Consider the following 19,414-nt stretch of genomic DNA (forward strand, 5'->3'; position numbering starts at 1 on the left):
CATCCTGCTGTCTGTTGAACTTGCTAGTGTTGAAATTTGCATAGTAGGGTTGAGATAGAGGGGAAACTACTAAAAATGAGCTTAACCTGAAAACCCAAACATCTTTTTGTAAAGTGTATCCACTTTGAAAACTGTTTCCCACCACCAGAGCTAGATCATTGGGAACGCCGATAATGGCATTAAAGATGGAACTGTGAAACAAAACAAAACAAAATTGGTTTTACCTTCTTCTGCTCTTTTATGTTGTATTAAAAACTACCTGATGCACTTCCAGCAGAAAGAAGCCACCTTATTGTTCTCATGAGAAATACCTGATTTTTTTCACTTACCTTCCTTGTTAACAAACTTTCCCAAGATTATTGGAAAGATGTGATATTTAGTTGTACTTCTTACTTCTCCAGCCAAAATAGGTATTTTGAAGGTGGGAATGGTGAAGTCTGTGTATTGTAAGAAAACAGTAAAGTGCAAGAAACCCTCACCAAAGAACTGTTTTCATTGTGTTGCTCCTTTCTTTTCATAAAACTGCTGCTAGTTTTCAAATCTCTGGACAGTAAGGTCAACAAACAGCAAGAGCACAGATGCCTTTCCCCCAGTGCACTTATAGTGTATATAGGTATTTCTTCCTATTCTTTGGTGCATGCTACCTGTAATCACAGAGTAAATAACTTTTTAGAATTCAGTATTTGAAGGGATGAAAAGGATAAGAGGCAAACTCTATTAAACACTTTCAAATTGATAAAGAAAAAAAATTCAAATGTAACAACTTTGAAACTCTGCTTTTGGGACGTTTTATCTACAGCTAAGATCTAAGATGGTCTGGAAAGAATCGTCTGGGGGTAAAAAATTTCTTATCATACTTCACTAATTTTGTACTGATTTTGTTCAAACGTAATAGCTGATTGTTTTTGGCATCCAGATACGTTGCATACAATTGGAAACAAATCTTATTTACCATTGCTGTCTTGAAAGCATTTGAATCTTTTTTACTATCTATTTTATCTCTGTTACATTTTTAGGAGGAGCAGTTAGAAGCTATATTATCTGCTGCTGTCCAAACAAGTTCTTTAGGACTTCTTACTGGCTGCATCAAACAGTGGACAGCTGAAGGTAATACTCCGCTTTTTATTAACTTTATTCTTTGACCTTGAAGAGAATTTGTTCTCATGGTTTTTTTTTTTTTTTTTTTTTTTAATAGAACAACCAAACTCAGCTGCTAACCTGCGCTTTGTTCTCGAGTGGACATGGAATAAAGTGATTTACACAAAAGATGAGTTTGACCGGATGTGTAAGTACTAGAATATAGTCATTTTGCAGGAAATAAGTGTTATCTTTCCTAATTTGAATACATGCAGTAACGTGGGTGTATTAGTACTTCACATGATGGTTTGTATGTCCACAGAAATGCTTTTAACTCTTCTCCTGAAGTTGTGTACAGACTAACCATGTAATGTTTGTCCTTTATAAGGTGTTCCACTGTTTGATGGCTCATGTAACTTCATTGATCCACAGACTATACAGTCTCTTCAGCACTGCCAATTGCTTCTTAGCAACCTTAGCACAGTCTTGAACTGCTTTCTAACAGAAGCACAAGAGCTCACTGAGAGAGGTTTGTAACAGTATTATCAACTTGAGTACGTTTTATTATGAAATGTGTTTTCTAAGGTAGAGGAATAGGCCTGAGTCGTGGAAAGCGTGAGCTTTCCCTAGTTTCCCTTTTTCAGTTTTACTTTTTTTTCTTAATTTTCTCCAGTTTGCAAAGGAGGATCAAACTGCTTGTTTGGAATTTGCAATCAGGTTCAGCAGCTGGGAGAAGGATTGAGTCTATAAGTGGGGAACGTTGTAGTTGTCAACTAACCCCCAGGGAGGAGGCTATGGGAGGGTGCTTACTGAGTGTGCATGTGGGTGGAATAGGGTAGTTAGCTCAAGAAGTTGTGTAAGAGGCCACTGGCTAGAACAGGAGTGGGGAATCTTTTTTCTATCGGGGCTACTGACCCACAGAAAAAAATCAGTTGCGGGCTACATGCAACCCCGCGAGGGAGCTCAGAGGCTCAGAGCTTCCCCTTGGTTCCGGGATGGGGCCAGAAATGAGGGGTTCAGGGTGCGGGAGAGGGGGATGAAGGCTCCAGATGGGGGTATGGGCTCTGGGGATGAGGGGTTTGCGGTGCAGGAGGGGCTCCGGGCTGGGGCCAAGGGGTTTGGAGTGCAGGAGCGGGCTCAGGGCTGGGGCAGAGGGTTGGGGTATGGGTGAGGGCACGGGGCCTGGGAGGGAGTTAGGGTGCGGTAGGGGGTTCCGACCTGGGTCAGGGGGTTTGGGGTGCAGGCTCCGGCCGGGCAGCGCTTACCTCAGACGGCTCCCGGTCAGCAGCACAGCAGGGCTAAGGCAGGCTCCCTGCCTGCCAGGGCTCTGTGCTGCTCCCAGAAATGGTCGCCATGTTTGGCTCGTAGGCGGAGGGGCCAGGGGGCTCTGTGCCGTGCACGCTGTCCCCCGCAGCTCCCATTGGCTGTGGTTTCCGGCCAATGGGAGCTGCGTAGCTGGCGCGAGGTGAGGCTTTTAACAGCTTTTTAACAACTGGACTTTTAACAGCCTGGCAACCCTCGCTTCCCTCCGCAGCGGGGTGAGCCTGCACGGAGACTTGCTGCGGGCTAGAAATAATGAAGCAGCAGGCTGGATCTGGTCTGCGGGCCGTAGGTTTCCCATCCCTGGGTTAGAAGCTGCAGCCCCTAGGGTGAGGTGTGTGTTATTAATACCCAAGAATTTTCTTGCCACTTCATGAAGTCTGAAGTCTTGAACAGGGTGAGAGCTGTCTCTCAAAAATAAAGGGGGGGGGGGGAATCCAGTGCTTAAGAAGCTCTAGAATAGCAAATCCAGGTGTCTCCATAAGAAATGCAGAGGAAAAACTGTAAAGGAACAGTTGTTTCCAAGGGTTGATTAGAAATAAGAAATGTAAAAATTTCTTGAATGCTTTCAATACAATAAAAAAGAACCAGTTTATCAATGTCATCATAGTTAATATTTTTGGTAACTGAAGGAGTTGAATGGCAACGTAATTTTATAAACTCTTTCCAGGTTTTACAGATTTGACAAATAAGCAGGTTGTAACCAGCCTCATTTCTCAATATGCACATGTGGTCATTTGGTTTTGCCGGTCCAGTCTCCTTCCAGAGGGTTTAGGTAAGTTTTGAACAATAACACACTTCAGATGTGACAAGCGCTTACCATTTTGTGCAATATTTTCTTCCAACAGAAAAATTCTTCAAACCATAATTTGGTAAATGACTTATCAACAAATTGTGTTGGTACAGTTGTAATGTATACTTAAGTTTAGTCAACATAGACTAACCTTTTATGTAATTGTTGTTTTAATCCAGATATAACGCTGGCTTTACTTTTAAGTATTCCACATATTTTGGTAAATATTTACTTGTGGTGGTAAACTCCTCCTTCCATAAGAAATCTCTTACTAGGTTTAGAACTCGGTGTATTCAGTTTCCTATCTAACTGTCCTTATATAGCCAGTATTTTGATGGCGTTTTTTTATGCAGTAAAAATGCATGTATTGGCTTACATAGATGTAGAAAACAATCTGCCTATAAATGCTCCCTTTACAAATTTAAAAAAGCAGTCCCCACCTGAGATCACCTAAAAATATATTTTATTCTGCTGGGGAAGATAACACAGAAACTCTTTTACTTCATATGGTCTGAATTACCCAGTAATCTTTATTCATGGGATAATTTTCAACTATGGGTCACTTGCTAAAATAAGGAATGAAGTGAGCCTTGTGACTTACTCTGCCGTCTTACTAAAAAAATTTTTAAAAGAGCAGAATTAGAACCACTTTCTTCCAAAGTTGTCAAATTGTTTGTTCTTAATATTAAAAATGAAACTCAGCAATTTTGTCTGTTTCAAGTCTTTTAAAATTACTTCAGATTTTATTAGGTTTCTTGAACTACGTATTTTTTCTCTGTTGCATGCAGATGATGATATGCAGTTGTCTAGGCCTTTCTACAATTACCCACTGATACAAAGCTACTGTACTGGTCACCGACAGAAACTAGAGCGCTTGTCAAGGTAAGGTTCATTCACAAACACGCCCACCATTGAATTCAGAGGGACTGCTTTCATATGTAAAGGTGGAGAGGGGTGTTCTTGAGCTCAGGGCCACTGTTGGTCTACTTGCCCTTTTTTATGAAGTAAAGTGAAACAATCCTTGACCTGATTTTAGAAATATATTGGGTAATACTGTAAATAATTTAATCCAAAGGCTAAACTGTGTGACTTCTGCAATTCAAAAAGATGGTTTATTTGGTAACGTGGCATTAATTGTCTCTGATTCAAGACAGATGGGCAGCATCACGTTTCCAAAACTTTTGTTTAGGCATGCAAAGATGAACTATTCAAAAAGGGTTAGCTCTTTAAATGACTGTTTGATAAGACATCATAAAGTCTGTTTTAGGACTAAATCCCTTTTTTGGAGTTCACTTGTGTACATTTTTATACTTCAAGAAGGTGGCCCTCACTGTTGTGTTCAGTTGGAACATTTGAAAAACTAGCTCTCTTCTAACTCGGTACCCAGTTAGAAATTACATCTTTATCTGAACTTTTTACAGACTTGTTTATTTTTCATGTGAAATGTCTTGACTAGGATTAATATAGATTTTTAATCTAAAATCACACTGATACAAATCAAATAGAAATAATTATAAAAATTTTCCAGCAGGATTGGAGCTAAGAAAGATACTAGAGAGAAGGTGGAAAAATACAGCAGACACTCAGGCCTTGTCTACACAACAAAATTAGGTCAGCTGAAGTCGATGTACAGCCACCACAGTAATTAAAGTGGTGGTTCACATGCACATTATGCTCCTTCTGTTGATAGTATGGGTCCTCACCAGAAGCACTTCCACCGACTGAAGTGGGGCATTGTGGGGCACTGACAGCTCTTGGAGCTCTGTTGTCTTGGGGCTCACAGCCAGTGTCTACACAGACGTTGCCTCCCTCTAACTACATCAATCTAAGCGCTACACCTCTTGCAGAGGTGGAGTTAAGTCGATATAATGGGCGACTTACATTAGCGGGAGCAACGTTGTAGTGTAGAGACAGAGTAAGGTCGATGTAAGCTGCCTTTGTCGTATAGTGTTTTTCCTGCGACTTACCAGATAAATTTGGTTGGAGTTTCTTTAATTGGTAAACGGGTTTTCATGACAGGTTGGAATTATCGCACTGTTTTTACACTATCAAAATCTATGTTCTCTTTGATTGCAGAGGGAAATGGAATGCCGATTGCTTGATGATCGATGGACTGCTTTCCCAGTTAGGAGATCAAGTTGAGAAATTGTGGCGAAGAGATGAAGGAGGAACTGGGAAATATCCCCCTGCTAGCTTGCATGTAAGTAGGACTTCTTAAAAAGGCAAAAAATAATTATTTTACAAAATATTTGGTTAATTTTTTATTTTTTTTCATCACAGGCGCTGCTTGATCTCTATTTGTTACAAAATATTGAAGAAACTTACAAACATGCAATTGTATCCTTTTGACAATGTTGAGAGAGATTGAAAATATAACCACACAATATATTTGTATTTAAAAGAATGTTTTTTGAATGCGACAAAAGTTTATGCTCCTGTGCTTATCATTAATTTCTTAAACTGGAGAATTATCATATTTTGGACAGAATGAGCATAAATTTAGGATTAAGTTGTAATGGAATACTTGTTTCCTTTCTTATACTTTAGATTTTTCATTTTAATGGCTTCATTAAAACAACGTGATTCTGTAGCAAATAAGTGAAGTTATTCTTAGGATGTGATGCCTGCACCAAAATGTGTGAGAATTCTCTGTGCCCTGAAGCAGTAACAGTTACCTAATACTATTTACATCAGTACACATTCTTGCTGAAATCAGCGATTCTCCAGCACAAGAAACAATGTTTGCCTCTGTTCTATTGAAAACGCAGGCACATGGAATATTACTCAGAAAAAGGAGAATGTGATGGAGAAAATGCTTGATTTTCAAGCTGCTAAAATATATAGAACATTTGCCTTTGCCAAACTTTGTGTGTTACTTAACCTAGGTAGGAGGGGACAGTTTGGATTTTAGACCCAGGGACTCCACACCTCAGTTGTTTTAAACTGTTAACTAAATAATTAGGCACTGATCAGAGGGAGAAGGTAGAAACTAGCAAAACACGATGCACAAACCCAATGAAATATTTGTTATTTATGGCATGCTGGGAAGGCTTTCTCCATTCATATTTAATTTTTATTCTCTACACAGCTGAATTTACTGTTACGGTAGAACCTCAGAGTTACAAACACCTTGGAAATGGAGATTGTTCGTAACTCTGACGTTCGTAACTCTGAACAAAATGTTATGGTTCCTTTAAAAGTTTACAATTGAACATTAAATTAATATAGCTTTCAAACTTTACTATGCAGAAGAAAAATGCTGTTTTCCCTTTATTTTTTTTAGTAGTTTACATTTAACACAGTACTGTACTGTATTTGCCTTTTTATTTTTTGGTTTTTGCTACTGATTGTGTACTTCTGGTTCCAAATGAGGTGTGTGGTTGACTGGTCAGTTTATAATGCTGGTATTTGTAACTCTGAGGTTCTACTGTATTTTAAAGTCCAGGAACTTGGTCACAGTTTGGTTAAAACTTGTAACTGTGTCCCTGTTCTAAAGCATTGGTGTCTGAGGCATTAGCTCAATCATCTAGATATGGTTAAGTCCTATCCACAACATATTTGTGTGACTGGCTCCTTTACCTTGACTATTTTTCAAGTAATGGTGAGGCTATCCAGAATTCCATAGCAATTTCTCTTAATAGAAGTACAGGATTCTTTCCTTATGTGAAGTTAAGTAAGAGCAGCTTTGTTCATTAGTTTTATCACAAAGCAGGGGTCCTATATTTATTACAACTAGGAGTGCAAATCCCTGCTCCATCACAATAACACTACCATTTCAGACTTGTGCAGTAGTGTTCTTTTACTAAAATGGGAAAATACTACAGCTTCTTTCAATACTTATAAACCAAACGTAGGTTTTTATGTTAATTCAAAATGCAGCTTTGGGATTAAAACCTGGCTTGTTGGGTTACAGTGGGCTGAAAATTGCAAGACAACTATTTTCTGCTGTGTAATACTTACTTTTGTTGTTACCTTCCCTAAATATATGTAAGAAACATTCCTTCTTGAAAAGTTATTAGCCTTAATCAAGTACTTACTGTCAGACAATTTATTTGCTGCTAGATATCATGCATTCCTTTCCAAACAAAACAGAGACTTCATTTGATTCTTTCCCAACTGCCTTTGCTATCCCTTGGGGTCTGGTTAGACTTGTTCAAGGTTTTTGGCTTTTGGATCACAATGACTATGAGGTAAATAGTTTACTTAAGACATATATAAAGATGCAGCCTTATGGTCTCAAGATGAACTTTGGGCATCTAATCACTAGTCAAGGGAGATAAAGGGCTAGAACTTTTAGTGTTTAAATATTGTTAATGCATAAATTAAATGGAAACAGAAAGCAACAATAAATTATACTCTGAAGTCTGATTATATTCAAATTTAGTTTAAAATGGAATAGAACCCAGTTGTAGTCAACTTTATTTACACATATTTGAATTTTCCTAGCTACCTGATTCATCAAAACATTGAGCAAATTTCCAAAGATGGTTTTATGCAGATTTAAATGTTTAAAATATAGCTGAGGACTCTGCACCAAGAAATGAGGCAAAACTCTGTAAAAGTGACTTTTAAACCCAATGCAGATTTAAATTGTGTATGTTTTTAATACTTTAATTCCTTACCTGTGATGATATAGCTAATATAGTATGCTTTTCAAGTTTGGTAGAATAATTTTCATAGCAACTGCTAAGAAGTTAAAAGAGCAAATTTCCAAATCTATCCTCAGTGAGTAGTTTTAAAAGGACATTCTCACTGCTGTCTCCAGAGACGGAAAGACCAAATTGTCAAGAATTAAACAAAGTGCAACCCAAGAAACAATCAACTAAAAGCCAAAACAGAAGTACTGAAATGACTAGTGAATAAAGTGCTTAGTACTATCAGTGAAATTTTGATAATTCCATTTGGTTGCAATCATATGTGCATAAAATTGTGGGTGGTGTCACTAGCAGTTTAGATGACATACAGGGTTTTTCTTAACCGGGGATCTTATGAATTGCTCATTTGAAACTGAAATCATATTATGTGGTTAACTGAATCTGTCTTCTGTCCAATTACTTTATTAAATTAGATTGAAGGGCAAATATATGTTTCAAGTATAAACATACACTACTTCTAATGTTGTAAATGCACCTGAAAGATGTTTATTTTCACTTGGGAAGTTTTAGACTTTTTTTGTTGGAAGGGGTGAGTGTGTTGGTAGTTTTAATAACTTTCATTTCTAACTTCTTCAGAGTTCATTGGCCCTTTTATTTCATCCCGCTACAATCAAAACAATGTCATGGCAACATATGAAAATTATTCAAGCCTTGATGTGCCAAGGAGAGCACAGACGAGCCCTCAGATACATACAGATGATGAAGCCATCAATGTCAAGTAGCAGTGAAGTTGCACTTCACCTCACTGTTTTATTGTATAATAGGTAACGAAATAGAAAATATATCCTGATTAATGTGTGTTATTATGAAAACTATAACAAAAAAAATAGAGAACAGATTTTGGCTTTCATTGTGTATTTTATTCAATCTTTTAGTGTTTAGTTCTTTTTTAACACAAGTCGTGCATCTCTTGCTTCAGTAAAATTGTTGGTCAAAGTGTTAATCCTCCTCTGCATTTCAAAAATTAATTTCAGGTGTATGGTGGAGGCTTGGAGTCTACTGCAGCAGCACTCCACCAGGTTAAATGTAGAAGAGTTGTTAAAACATATGTATGAAGTCTGTCAAGAGATGGGACTAATGGAAGATTTGTTGAAATTACCATTCACAGATACTGAACAAGTAAGCATGGGCAAGAATGAAGTCTTAATCATTTGTTTGGAAAAAGGAGGCAGAACTCTAAACAGTTTTGTTTCTCTTAGGAATGTTTAGAGAAGTTTTTGCAAACCAGTGCTGGTATCCAGAATCATGAGTTCCTTTTAGTCCACCATCTACAGCGTGCCAATTACATCCCTGCATTACAGTTGAATCAGTCACTGAAAGTTAATCTCATGGTAAGCATCAAATTCTGCTAGGGTGAGGTAAATGTATTATGTATCATTTCACTGAATGTTAATTGGTAGCATGCTGTAAAAATACTTAGTGCATGCACTTTTAATATATATTGTATGTTTTCAAATGTTGTTTTATGCCATTCTTTTAAATATTTAGAATAAATTGCCCAACATGAAATTACAGCAAAATTTAACACTTAAAGTACTTTTCAGACACAAACAAATTCAGAAAGTAGTTTTAGATAAAATTAAATGTTACAAAACAAACACATTCTGCATTTGCAGTAATCTGTTAAATTAAATTCTAAGGGATAGATTTTACTGGTTTTTATATATGCGCGCAAATGAAAAATTTCAGTAGACCTCAGTGCTACAAAGGTGTCCAAACTACATAGTTCTGCCATTAGGCTTCTGCACACAGTATCTGGGAGTCTTTGCTGTCGGGAAAGTTATCTGATCCCTGCTTCTACCAAACTTGTTACATATTTTAACCCTTATCTGTACCTAGTATGGGAGGCTTATTGAGGAGATTGATGGCTAGTGTTCCCTTTTCTGATTGGCCAGTCCAGAACAAACTGCCTCCTATGGAAAGCAACATGCATTTGCATTGTAACTCTGATTTATATTAGGTTTAAAAAAATAAAACATTCATTAGCTTAAACTGTAATTCTCAAACTGCTTAGCCAACATGTATGACTAAGAAATGTGAGTTTTTGTATGTATATTAAAATGCACACAAACATGCCAGGTAACGTGTATGTAATGTGCCTTTTGCTTCACTGAAAGTTACACCACTTACCACGCATTATGAGCAATTGTCGCACACATTGAAGTAAAAAAAAAAAAATGAAAATATATAGTCTGGATTGAAGGGTGGAATTTGATCCTCTGTGTGTCTAATATGTATAAAAATCATACACAAACTTAAACACTCTCAGAATTTCTTAAGATGCTGCAAATATGTCAATTAATTGTATTTAACAAACATTTGTTCATAATTAGCTGAAGTGCTTTTAATTGGTTGTTCATTAGAATGATCGTGATCCTCGTTTAAGAGAGAGATCAGTTGCCAGAAATTCTATATTAGACCAGTATGGAAAGATCCTTCCTAGAGTGCAAAGGAAGCTGGCTGCAGAGAGGGCCAAGCCTTACCACTTATCTTCTTCAATTCTGCGAGAAGGTGAGTTTTGCTTAAGAATCCATGAATGATTAATTTCTCTTGGTTAGTGTTCAGAGATTTGATTTTTTTTTTTTCCCCCTTTCATTTTTAGTTTCAAGACCCAAGCCATTGTCAACTGTGGCAAAACAAACTACTGCAGGGAACGTGCTTACAAGAGCAACTTTCATTAATAATGTCCTATCTAAAATTGGAGAGGTCTGGGTGGGAAATGAACAGAAAAGTGATTTCTCACAATATGATAGGTAAGAACTCCTATGTTACCGTATGATGTTCAAACTACTAGGACACAAAGAAAAGGGACAATGTAGTGCGAGAAATGGCTACTTCATTACGAGACAGATTCAAGTTATGGAAATTAATGGTGTCTGAGTTGTCTTCTTAGGAACTTCTGATACATGCACTGGCAAATTCTTGTATTGATAACTGTTTTGGAGTCCATTAACCCTCACTTCTTGTAGACAAAGGTGAAAATGACAGTTTTGGGGATTTAAGGTTGTGGGAAGTGTAGTCTGTTAATTTTGCATATCTGACTTCTGGCTTTCTTTCTAAATCCTCATCTGCAAACGTAGTTGTTTATTTGTTATTATGTTAAAAGAAACTTAAGTTTGCAGAGTCAAGCACTCAAATGTTAGGAAATGCCAGTTTTAAGGTTCCCTGTGAATCTTAATTCAGCTCCCTTGTGCATCTGCATTGTTGTTCTTTAATTACATGATCAAATACTATTTTTTTCAAAGGACATCTGTCTCATTTCAGCCCAAATAGTTAGTTTGGGTATATTATAAGCAATTGGAAAGTGGGGTCTTATAATCAGAAGTGTCGGGCAACTTTAACTAGAGGCAACCAGCTCCAGCTATAATAATCTTTAATCCAAATACCCACTCATAGAAACTACAAGTAGTAGTCAATTACAGTCTTCTTTCATTTGCAGTCCTAGAACTGAAGAACCACCACCTATGACACTGCCTTTCCCTGATACAGAATTACCTGATCCATTTGTTGGCACTCCAGTTACAAAGTCTTCACATAAAAGTTCCAGGTATAGTACATCTTCAGACTAAGTATTTAGAGTGGGTTTGGGGTATGCTGAATTGTTGAGCAGTTTCCATTCTCAGTGTAAGTACCTTCAGTTTTACCTAGGTGCTCTCTTGTAAGGAAGTGGTTAATGGAAGGCTTGCCACGCAGTAATGTCCCATGTAGACAAGCCCTTAGTTTAAGTTGTCTTCATAACTATTCTATTCCCTGTTTTTTAGCCTTTTCTACTCATAAAATTTCTCATTTTTGTTGTTTAGTTCTGTAATCTCTGGAAAAAAACTTTAAATGTTTAAACCTGTGGGTTAAAATCTGCTCTGACACAGTGGTATAAATTTGACGTGATTCTCAGTCAATAGCTTTGTACTGTATTTATGCCAGTATTAATGGGAAGAGAATTTGCCCTCTTTATTTACAAAATACTATGGATACATTAGTGGCAGGGGTAGTCTTTGTAGATAAACATTAAATTGTTAATATGATTCACAAACTTTATCAGTCTTTCCACAGTGGTCATGATTTTAAAAATGAATACAAAATGCAAAGGAACACTAAAAATGACACTTTTTTAATAAAAATGTAGAAAAGACAAAATTTATTTTTGAATTCTCAAGTAACTAGAATAAATATTTTTCATGTAGTACTAGGTCGTAAGCTCAGTGTCAATACTGTAAGTTGGAATAGATCCAACCTCATCTGACTGCCTAGGAGCATCCTTTTCTCTGATTGTTCAGTTCATACCTTTATTTCCTCTTGCTCAGAACAGAATAAGATCTCTCTTTAATTTGTTTAGAGGCAGATTTGTCAGTCAGTTCTTCGAGATGCACTCAAATGTAAAGCATTGACGTATTCTTCAGATTGCCACATATGGGAAGAAGAGGACAGAGATTGGAGAAAGGGGGGCTGGTAGAGGGGAGAGGAATGGGTAAAGATAAAGGGTGGGGCCAGAGTGGAGTTTGTCATGGATGTGAAGAGGATGCAGATGAAGGAACTGGGCTTGTGAGAGTAGGAAGAGGAATAAGAGGATGAAAGGAGATAGAGAATGGAAGGTTTGGAGGGAAGGGGAGTAAAAGGAGAGCCTCAGTACAGAGAAAGGATTGTCTTGTGCTTAAGGCTAGACTGGCATTCACTCTCTGTGCTTCAGTTCCCATTTGTAAAATGGGGATAATATTTCTCTTGTCTTCAATTTAGATTGTAATCTCTTTGGTGCAGAGACTGACTGCCTTTGCACAGTGGAGAGTCAATCTCAGTGGAGTCTTCTAGGTGCTAATGTAATGCAAACAATTAACAGTAATATAGGAGAAACTTTGAGAATGTTTTAGACAGGTGGTTATAGGGTGTTGGGTAATGTGCCCAGATAAAAGTTGGGCAGTACAACTGCTGTAGCTAGATGTAACCTTACCTGTTACCTTTTTAAAAAAAAACGTGTTTTCTAATCAGCCTGTTTAACAAATGTTCTGGACTTGTAATTCACGTGAGTGGATACCTAATACGACATTGTTGCCTTTGGAGAAGTGGAATTTCCTCCTACACTTTTCTCAGGCGGGATCATTTAATACATTCCCACACAGCTGCCTGCGAAAGTTGTGAGATTTTTTTTCTCTCTAATTTATAAAGAAACAAAATGGCAATGGAGGCAGTATCTAGTTAGGCCTCATTGGTGTGTAGTTGCATGCGGCGCATTATTAAGGCAGCTGTAATAATTCAGAATGTAGAGTTGAAAATATTCTAATCAGGTCACATCTTGTAAACTGTCAGATCAGCTTATTGGAAAGCAACTTAATTTTCTGTTTTCACATTTTAAATTTAAAATAAGAACATAGAACAGCCCTACTGGGCCAGACCAAAGGTCCATTTAGCCCAGTATCCTGTCTTCCGACAGTGGCCAAAGCCAGGTGCCAGAGAGGATGAACAGAACAGGTAATCAAGTGATCCATCCCCTGTCCCAGCTTCTGGCAAACAGAGGCTAGGGACACCATCCCTGCCCATCCTGGGTAATAGCCATTGCTGAACCCTATCCTCCATAAATGTATCTAGTTCAGGGGTCTCAAACAAGCGGCCCGTGGGGTTCTTTTGTGCAGCCCGCCAAGCTCCCCGCGCGCCCCGCACCGCTCCCTGAAGCGGCTGAACTACTGTATGTCCCTGCAGCCCCGGGCAGGGGGGTGGGAGGCGAGTAGAGGGATCCGTGCTCTTGCAGCTCCCATTGGCCGGTGACTGGGAACCGCGGCCAATGGGAGCTTTGGGGGAGGTACCTGGAGGAGCAGCACATGGTGCCGTTCCCCCCCCCCGGGACTCCGTCTGCTTCCTGGAGCAGAGCGGGAACAGGGCAGGCAGGCAGGGAGCCTGCCCTGGCTGCGGTGCGTGGCGCTGCCACCCTGGATCCGCTCTAGGTAAGCGGCGACGGGCCGGAGCCCGTACCCTGCACCCCTTCTGCACCCCAACCCCTGCCCAGAGCCCCCTGCCGCATCCCACACCCTTCCTGCACCCCAACCCCCTGCCCGGAGCCCCCTGCCACACCCTGCACCCCAACCCCCTACTGCACCCCTCACCCCTCCTGCACCCAAACTCTCTGCCCTGTGCCCCCTGCCGCACCCTGCCCACCTCCTGCACCTCAACTCCCTGCCCTGAGCCCCTGCCACACCTCTCCTGCACCCCCTGGGGGCAGGGAGGGGGCAGAGTTGGGGTGAGGACTTCAGGGAAGGGGTTGGAATGGGGGCAGGGAAGGGGCGAGAAGGGCAGGGGCGGGGCCTCATGGAAGGGGTGGAGTGGGGGTGGGGGCGGGGCCAGGGGCAGCAAGTGGGGGGTGTCAGTGATGCAGCCCTCGGGCCAATGCACTAGTCCTCATGCAGCCCTCGAGGTCATCTGAGTTTGAGACCCCTGATCTAGTTCTTTTTTGAACTCTGTTATAGTCTTGGCCGTCACAACATCCTCTGGCAAGGAGTTCCACAGGTTGACTATGTGTTGTGTGAAGAAGGAAAAAAAAAACTTCCTTTTGTTTGTTTTATACCTGCTGCCTATTAATTTAATTTGGTGATCTCTATTTCTTGTGTTATGAGAAGGAGTAAACAACACTTCCGTATTTACTTTCTCCACACCAGTCATGATTTTATAGACCTCTATCAAATCCCCCCTTAGTCGTCTCTTTTCCAGGATGAAAAGTCCCAGTCTTATTATCCTCATGCGGAAGCTGTTCTATATCCCTAATCATTTTTGTTGCCCTTTTCTGAACCTTTTCCAATTCCAATATATCTTTTTTGAGATGTGGCAACCACATATGCACTCATTATTCAAGGTGTGGGCGTACCATGGATTTATATAGAGGCAACATGATATTTTCTGTCTTATTATCTATTCCTTTTTTAATGATTCCCAACATTGTTTGCTTTTTTGACTACCGCTGCACATTGAGCGGATGTTTTCAGAGAGCTATCCATAATGACTCCAAGGTCTCTTTCTTGAGTGGTATCAGCTAATTTAGAACCCATTATTTTATATGTATGGTTGGGGTTATGTTTTTCAATGTGCATTACTTTGCATTTATCCACATTGAATTTCATCTGCTATTTTGTTGCCCCGTTGCCAAGTTTTGTGAGATCCTTTGGTAGCTCTTCGCAGTCTGCTTTGAACTTAACTATCTTGAGTAGTTTTGTATCATCTGCAAATTTTGCCACCTCACTGTTTATTCCTTTTTCCAGATCATTTATGAATATGTTGAATAGAACTGGTCCCAGTACAGACCCCTGCGGGACACCACTGTTTACCTCTCTCCATTCTGAAAACTGACCATTTATTCCTACCCTTTGTTTCCTATCTTTTAACCAGTTACCAATCCATGAGAGAACCTTTCCTCATATCCCATGACAGCTTACTTTGCTTAAGAGCCTTTGGTGAGGGACCTTGTCAAAGGCTTTCTGAAAATCTAAGTACACTGTATTCACTGGATCTCCCTTGTCCATATGCTTATTGATCTCCCTCAAAGAATTCTAGTAGATTGGTGAGGCATGATTTCCCTTTACAAAAACCATGTTGACTCTTCAACAAATTATGTTCATCTATGTGTCTGACAATTTTGTTCTTTACTATAGTTTCAACCAGTTTGCCTTGAAGTCAGGCTTACCGGCCTGTAGACCCCCTGGAGCCCTTTTTAAAAATTGGTGTCACATTAGCTATCCTCCAGTCATTTTGGTGCAGAAGCTGATTTAAATGATCGGTTACAAACCACAGCTAGTTCTGCACTTTCACATTTGAGTTCCTTCAGAAGTCTTGTGTGAATACCATCTGGTCCTGATGACTTATTACTGTTTAGTTTATTAATTTGTTCCAAACCCTCCTCTAATGACACCTCAATCTGGGACAATTCCTCTGATTTGTCACCTAAAAAAAATGGATCAGATTTGGGAAGCTCCCTCACATCCTCAACTGTGAAGACCGATGCAGAGAATTCATTTAGTTTCTCCACAATGGCTTTATCGTCCTTGAGTGCTCCTTTAGCATCTCGATGCTCCAGTGGCCCAACTAGTTGTTTAGCAGGCTTCCTGCTTCTGATGTACTTAAAAAAAAAAATCTTGCTATTACTTTTTGAGTCTTTGGCTAACTGTTCTTCAAATTTTTTTTGACCTTCCTAATTGTATTTTTACACTTCACTTGCCAGAGTTTATGCTCCTTTCTATTTCCTCACTAGGATTTAACTTCCACTTTTTAAAGGATGCCTTTTTGTCCATGGTGTCACTTTTTTGGTTCTCTTACTAATTTTTTAAATTTGGGGTATACATTTTAAGTTGAGCCTCTATTATGGTGTCTTTAAAAAGTTTTGGTGCAGCTTGCAGGGATTTCACTTTTGGCAGTGTACCTTTTTAATTTCTGTTTAACTAACTTCCTCATTGTTGTGTAGTCTCCTTTCCTGAAATTAAATGCTACAGTGTTGGGCTGCTGTAGTGTTTTCCCCGCCACAGGTATGTTAAATTTAATTATATTATGGTCACTATTACCAAGCGGTCCAGCTATATTCACCTCTTGGACCAGATCCTGTGCTCCACTTAAGACTAAATCAAGAATTGCCTCTCCTCTTGTGGGTTCTCGGACTAGCTGCTCCAAGAAGCAGTCATTTAAGGTGTTAAGAAACTTTATCTCTGCATCCCGTCCTGAGGTGACCTGTACCCAGTCAATATGGGGATAGTTGAAATCTCCCATTATTACTGAGTTTTTTATTTTTATAGCATCTCTAATCTCCCTGATCATTTCACAATCACTATCACCATCCTGTTCAGCTGGTCGATAATATGAAGCATGAAATTACTATACATAGAGATTCTATGGTACTGTTTGGTTCTTTTAAGATTTTTCTTTCATTTGATTCTACACTTTCTTTCACATATAGTGCCACCCTTCGACCAGCACGACCTGTTCTGTCCTTCCGATATATTTGGTACCCTGGTATTACTGTGTCCCATACATCATCATTCCACCAAGTTTCTGTGATGCCTATTATATCAATATCCTCATTTAAATCTTGGCAGATTGCTGGATTTGGTGGTTCGTCCTGTTCCTCTGTGTTCTCCCTCATTTGAGAATAATTGGCAGACACCATGTAGAGCTTCTACTTCATGTACTATATCCAGCCCGTTACAGTCAAACTCACGGAGCGCCATATTGCACACGAACATTTCAAGAGCATCAGAGTTTAATTTGTTGGAGACTCCTCTTGTGGTTAAGGTATGTAGAATTGCTAAACTTGAAGTATTTTTAAATATCTTTTATGGAACAAACCACCCCACAATCCACAATGCCAAGCATGTAGGTTTTGAATTGTTGGATCTCTCATATATGCATTTTATTTGTATGTGCCTAATTCCATTAGAAGCAATATGTGGATAACAGATTTAAGGAGAGGAGTATTACAAAATGATAAAATTATTATCTATTAACAGTTTATACTTTACCAAATAGCTTTATAAAACAAATTTATTTTTATTGAAGTGCAGGCAAGAGTGCTGAAATGGGGAACGACAACATGTCCAAATACTACTTAGGCCAGTTATGGAATAACTAGCCCCAAGGGGAAGTTTATTTTAGCCCCTAGTAATTAGTTTGACTTAAACTCCTAAGCATGATGGCTTATATCCCTTATATTTTCTTCTCCCGTCTACTGTAACTGTAGATGGTCAGTCTGTTTGTGAACTTCATTAACCTCATGGCCTCAACAATATCTTATGACAGTAAGTGCCATTGTTTTATTATTCATACATACTTCTGTTTTGTTTACAGTTTGCTGCCATATTTGAATCTCTCTTTGCTGAATAATGAAAGTATGAAGGAACTTTTCATTTAGCTACTTGGTGCCATTCTTTTTGTACTTCTTTGTCATGACCATCCCTGTCTTTGTTCTGAATTACATACTCAGTCTTAAAAATCTCTTCATACAGATTACTTTCCATATGTTTAATAATCATGACCCATCTTTCAATGCCCAGTTTGCGCAACTACTGCAGCAGTGATGTTCCATGGAATGTACACTTCAGTTCAAAGATCAAATTAAGATGTTTGTTCCTTTACATAGAGAGCTAAAGCTTTGGCCACATCTTCTGCTGCTTCTGGTTTCCCTGGGATTACTCTGCAGTCTATTTTGAGATCCAGTCTTCGCACCACACCCTTAGCAACTCCTTCTGCATCTCCAGGAAGATCAATTACTCCTCCTCTTCAGGCAAAAGAATCCAGAATTTCATTCAGGGAAGAGAACCCAACTTCCAAATGGACAGCTGGGGTAAGTTGGACCACAGTTGGTGAAAGGGAAGTGATGGTGGAGAGTTTTAAAGCTTTGTAGATTGCAACTTGGTTTATGTTTTTAAAGCTTGCAGTTCGTCACTGTACATCGTTCAGTGTATGTTACGTGTGTATAATGGCAAGTTAAAGGATAAGCAAAAATTAACTCAGAAATGAAAAACTATTGTAATGGTAATAGAATTTATGCAAACGGAGATACAAGTATCCATAATGAAATAGCACAATGACCTTAACAGTCCTATCACAAGTCTTTGAACAAGAAATACAAGGTGCTCTTCCATGTAAATTCTTTCAGGAAATTGCAATCTATGTACCACTGAAAATATTTCAATAGTATAGGAAGAAAAAGGTTATACAACCATTGGCTAGCTGTTATCATATCCCATGTAGGAAGCCCAAATTTCAGGAGACCATTAAAACGAGGATAGAAATACTAATTACAAGAAAGGCCACCTCAAAGGGCCTGATCTGTGAATGGTGTGTAACATATTGTTACTGATGGATCTAGAAGAGAAGACGGGGGGGGAAATGGGGAAAGGATCTAAAAGCAGATCTGACTTTGAAACAAGTGTCTGGAGGAAGGCCAAAACCTCATTTATTTGTATAACTATTAAGGAAAATTATTACAGAATGCTTTATCAATGGTATCTCATTCTATTTAAGCTAAAGAAAATATAAACAAAAGAGTCATAAATTCTGGAGAGGATGTGAAGAAATAGGGACCTTTCTGCATATGTGGTGGAATGCCCTGAGATGATATTTTGGAGAAAAATAATAAATAGAACTTTCAGGATAACCAAAATTATGCTACCAACCCACAGAACCCATACTGTCTCTATTAAGTTACTATCCAAAGGAGGTTATTGATTTGAGGAAGGATCCACTGATGATACAATTCCTACTAGCAGCCAGATGAACACAATTGTTGCTAACAGCCAAATGTGCAGTAGTGGCATGGAGAATTGAAGTATGGGAAATCATTTTAGTGGAAAAAAGAGACCGTCTTATATCCGTATCCAGTAGATTTTATAATACACCTCTACCCCGATATATATAGTGCGACCCGATATAACACGAATTCGGATATAACGCGGTAAAGCAGCGCTCCAGGGGGGCGGGGCTGCCCGCTCCGGCGGATCAAAGCAAGTTTGATATAACGTGGTAAGATTTTTTTTTTTGGCTCCTGAGGACAGCGTTGTATCGGGGTAGAGGTGTATATGGCTACCGTTTTTGGAATTTGAACAGAATA

At 39.1% G+C, this 19,414-nt stretch overlaps 1 protein-coding gene across 1 annotated transcript in view; it reads left to right on the forward strand.

Moving 5' to 3' along the window:
- Window positions 1-19,414, forward strand: part of AHCTF1 (AT-hook containing transcription factor 1) — a 78,535-nt gene that overhangs the window by 41,813 nt on the left and 17,308 nt on the right. The window contains exons 13-28 of the mRNA XM_026649641.2: window positions 1,017-1,107; window positions 1,196-1,285; window positions 1,466-1,606; window positions 3,068-3,172; window positions 3,979-4,072; window positions 5,267-5,390; window positions 5,471-5,527; window positions 7,234-7,380; window positions 8,422-8,609; window positions 8,820-8,964; window positions 9,045-9,176; window positions 10,209-10,356; window positions 10,448-10,598; window positions 11,285-11,392; window positions 16,902-17,097; window positions 17,942-18,145. Of these exons, the coding sequence (XP_026505426.1) occupies window positions 1,017-1,107; window positions 1,196-1,285; window positions 1,466-1,606; window positions 3,068-3,172; window positions 3,979-4,072; window positions 5,267-5,390; window positions 5,471-5,527; window positions 7,234-7,380; window positions 8,422-8,609; window positions 8,820-8,964; window positions 9,045-9,176; window positions 10,209-10,356; window positions 10,448-10,598; window positions 11,285-11,392; window positions 16,902-17,097; window positions 17,942-18,145 (2,121 nt within the window). The remainder of the gene's footprint in view (window positions 1-1,016; window positions 1,108-1,195; window positions 1,286-1,465; window positions 1,607-3,067; window positions 3,173-3,978; window positions 4,073-5,266; window positions 5,391-5,470; window positions 5,528-7,233; window positions 7,381-8,421; window positions 8,610-8,819; window positions 8,965-9,044; window positions 9,177-10,208; window positions 10,357-10,447; window positions 10,599-11,284; window positions 11,393-16,901; window positions 17,098-17,941; window positions 18,146-19,414) is intronic.

Source organism: Terrapene carolina, unplaced genomic scaffold (genome assembly GCF_002925995.2).
Source record: "Terrapene carolina triunguis isolate 2854851 unplaced genomic scaffold, T_m_triunguis-2.0 Scaffold85, whole genome shotgun sequence".
Classification (NCBI taxonomy): domain Eukaryota; kingdom Metazoa; phylum Chordata; order Testudines; family Emydidae; genus Terrapene; species Terrapene triunguis.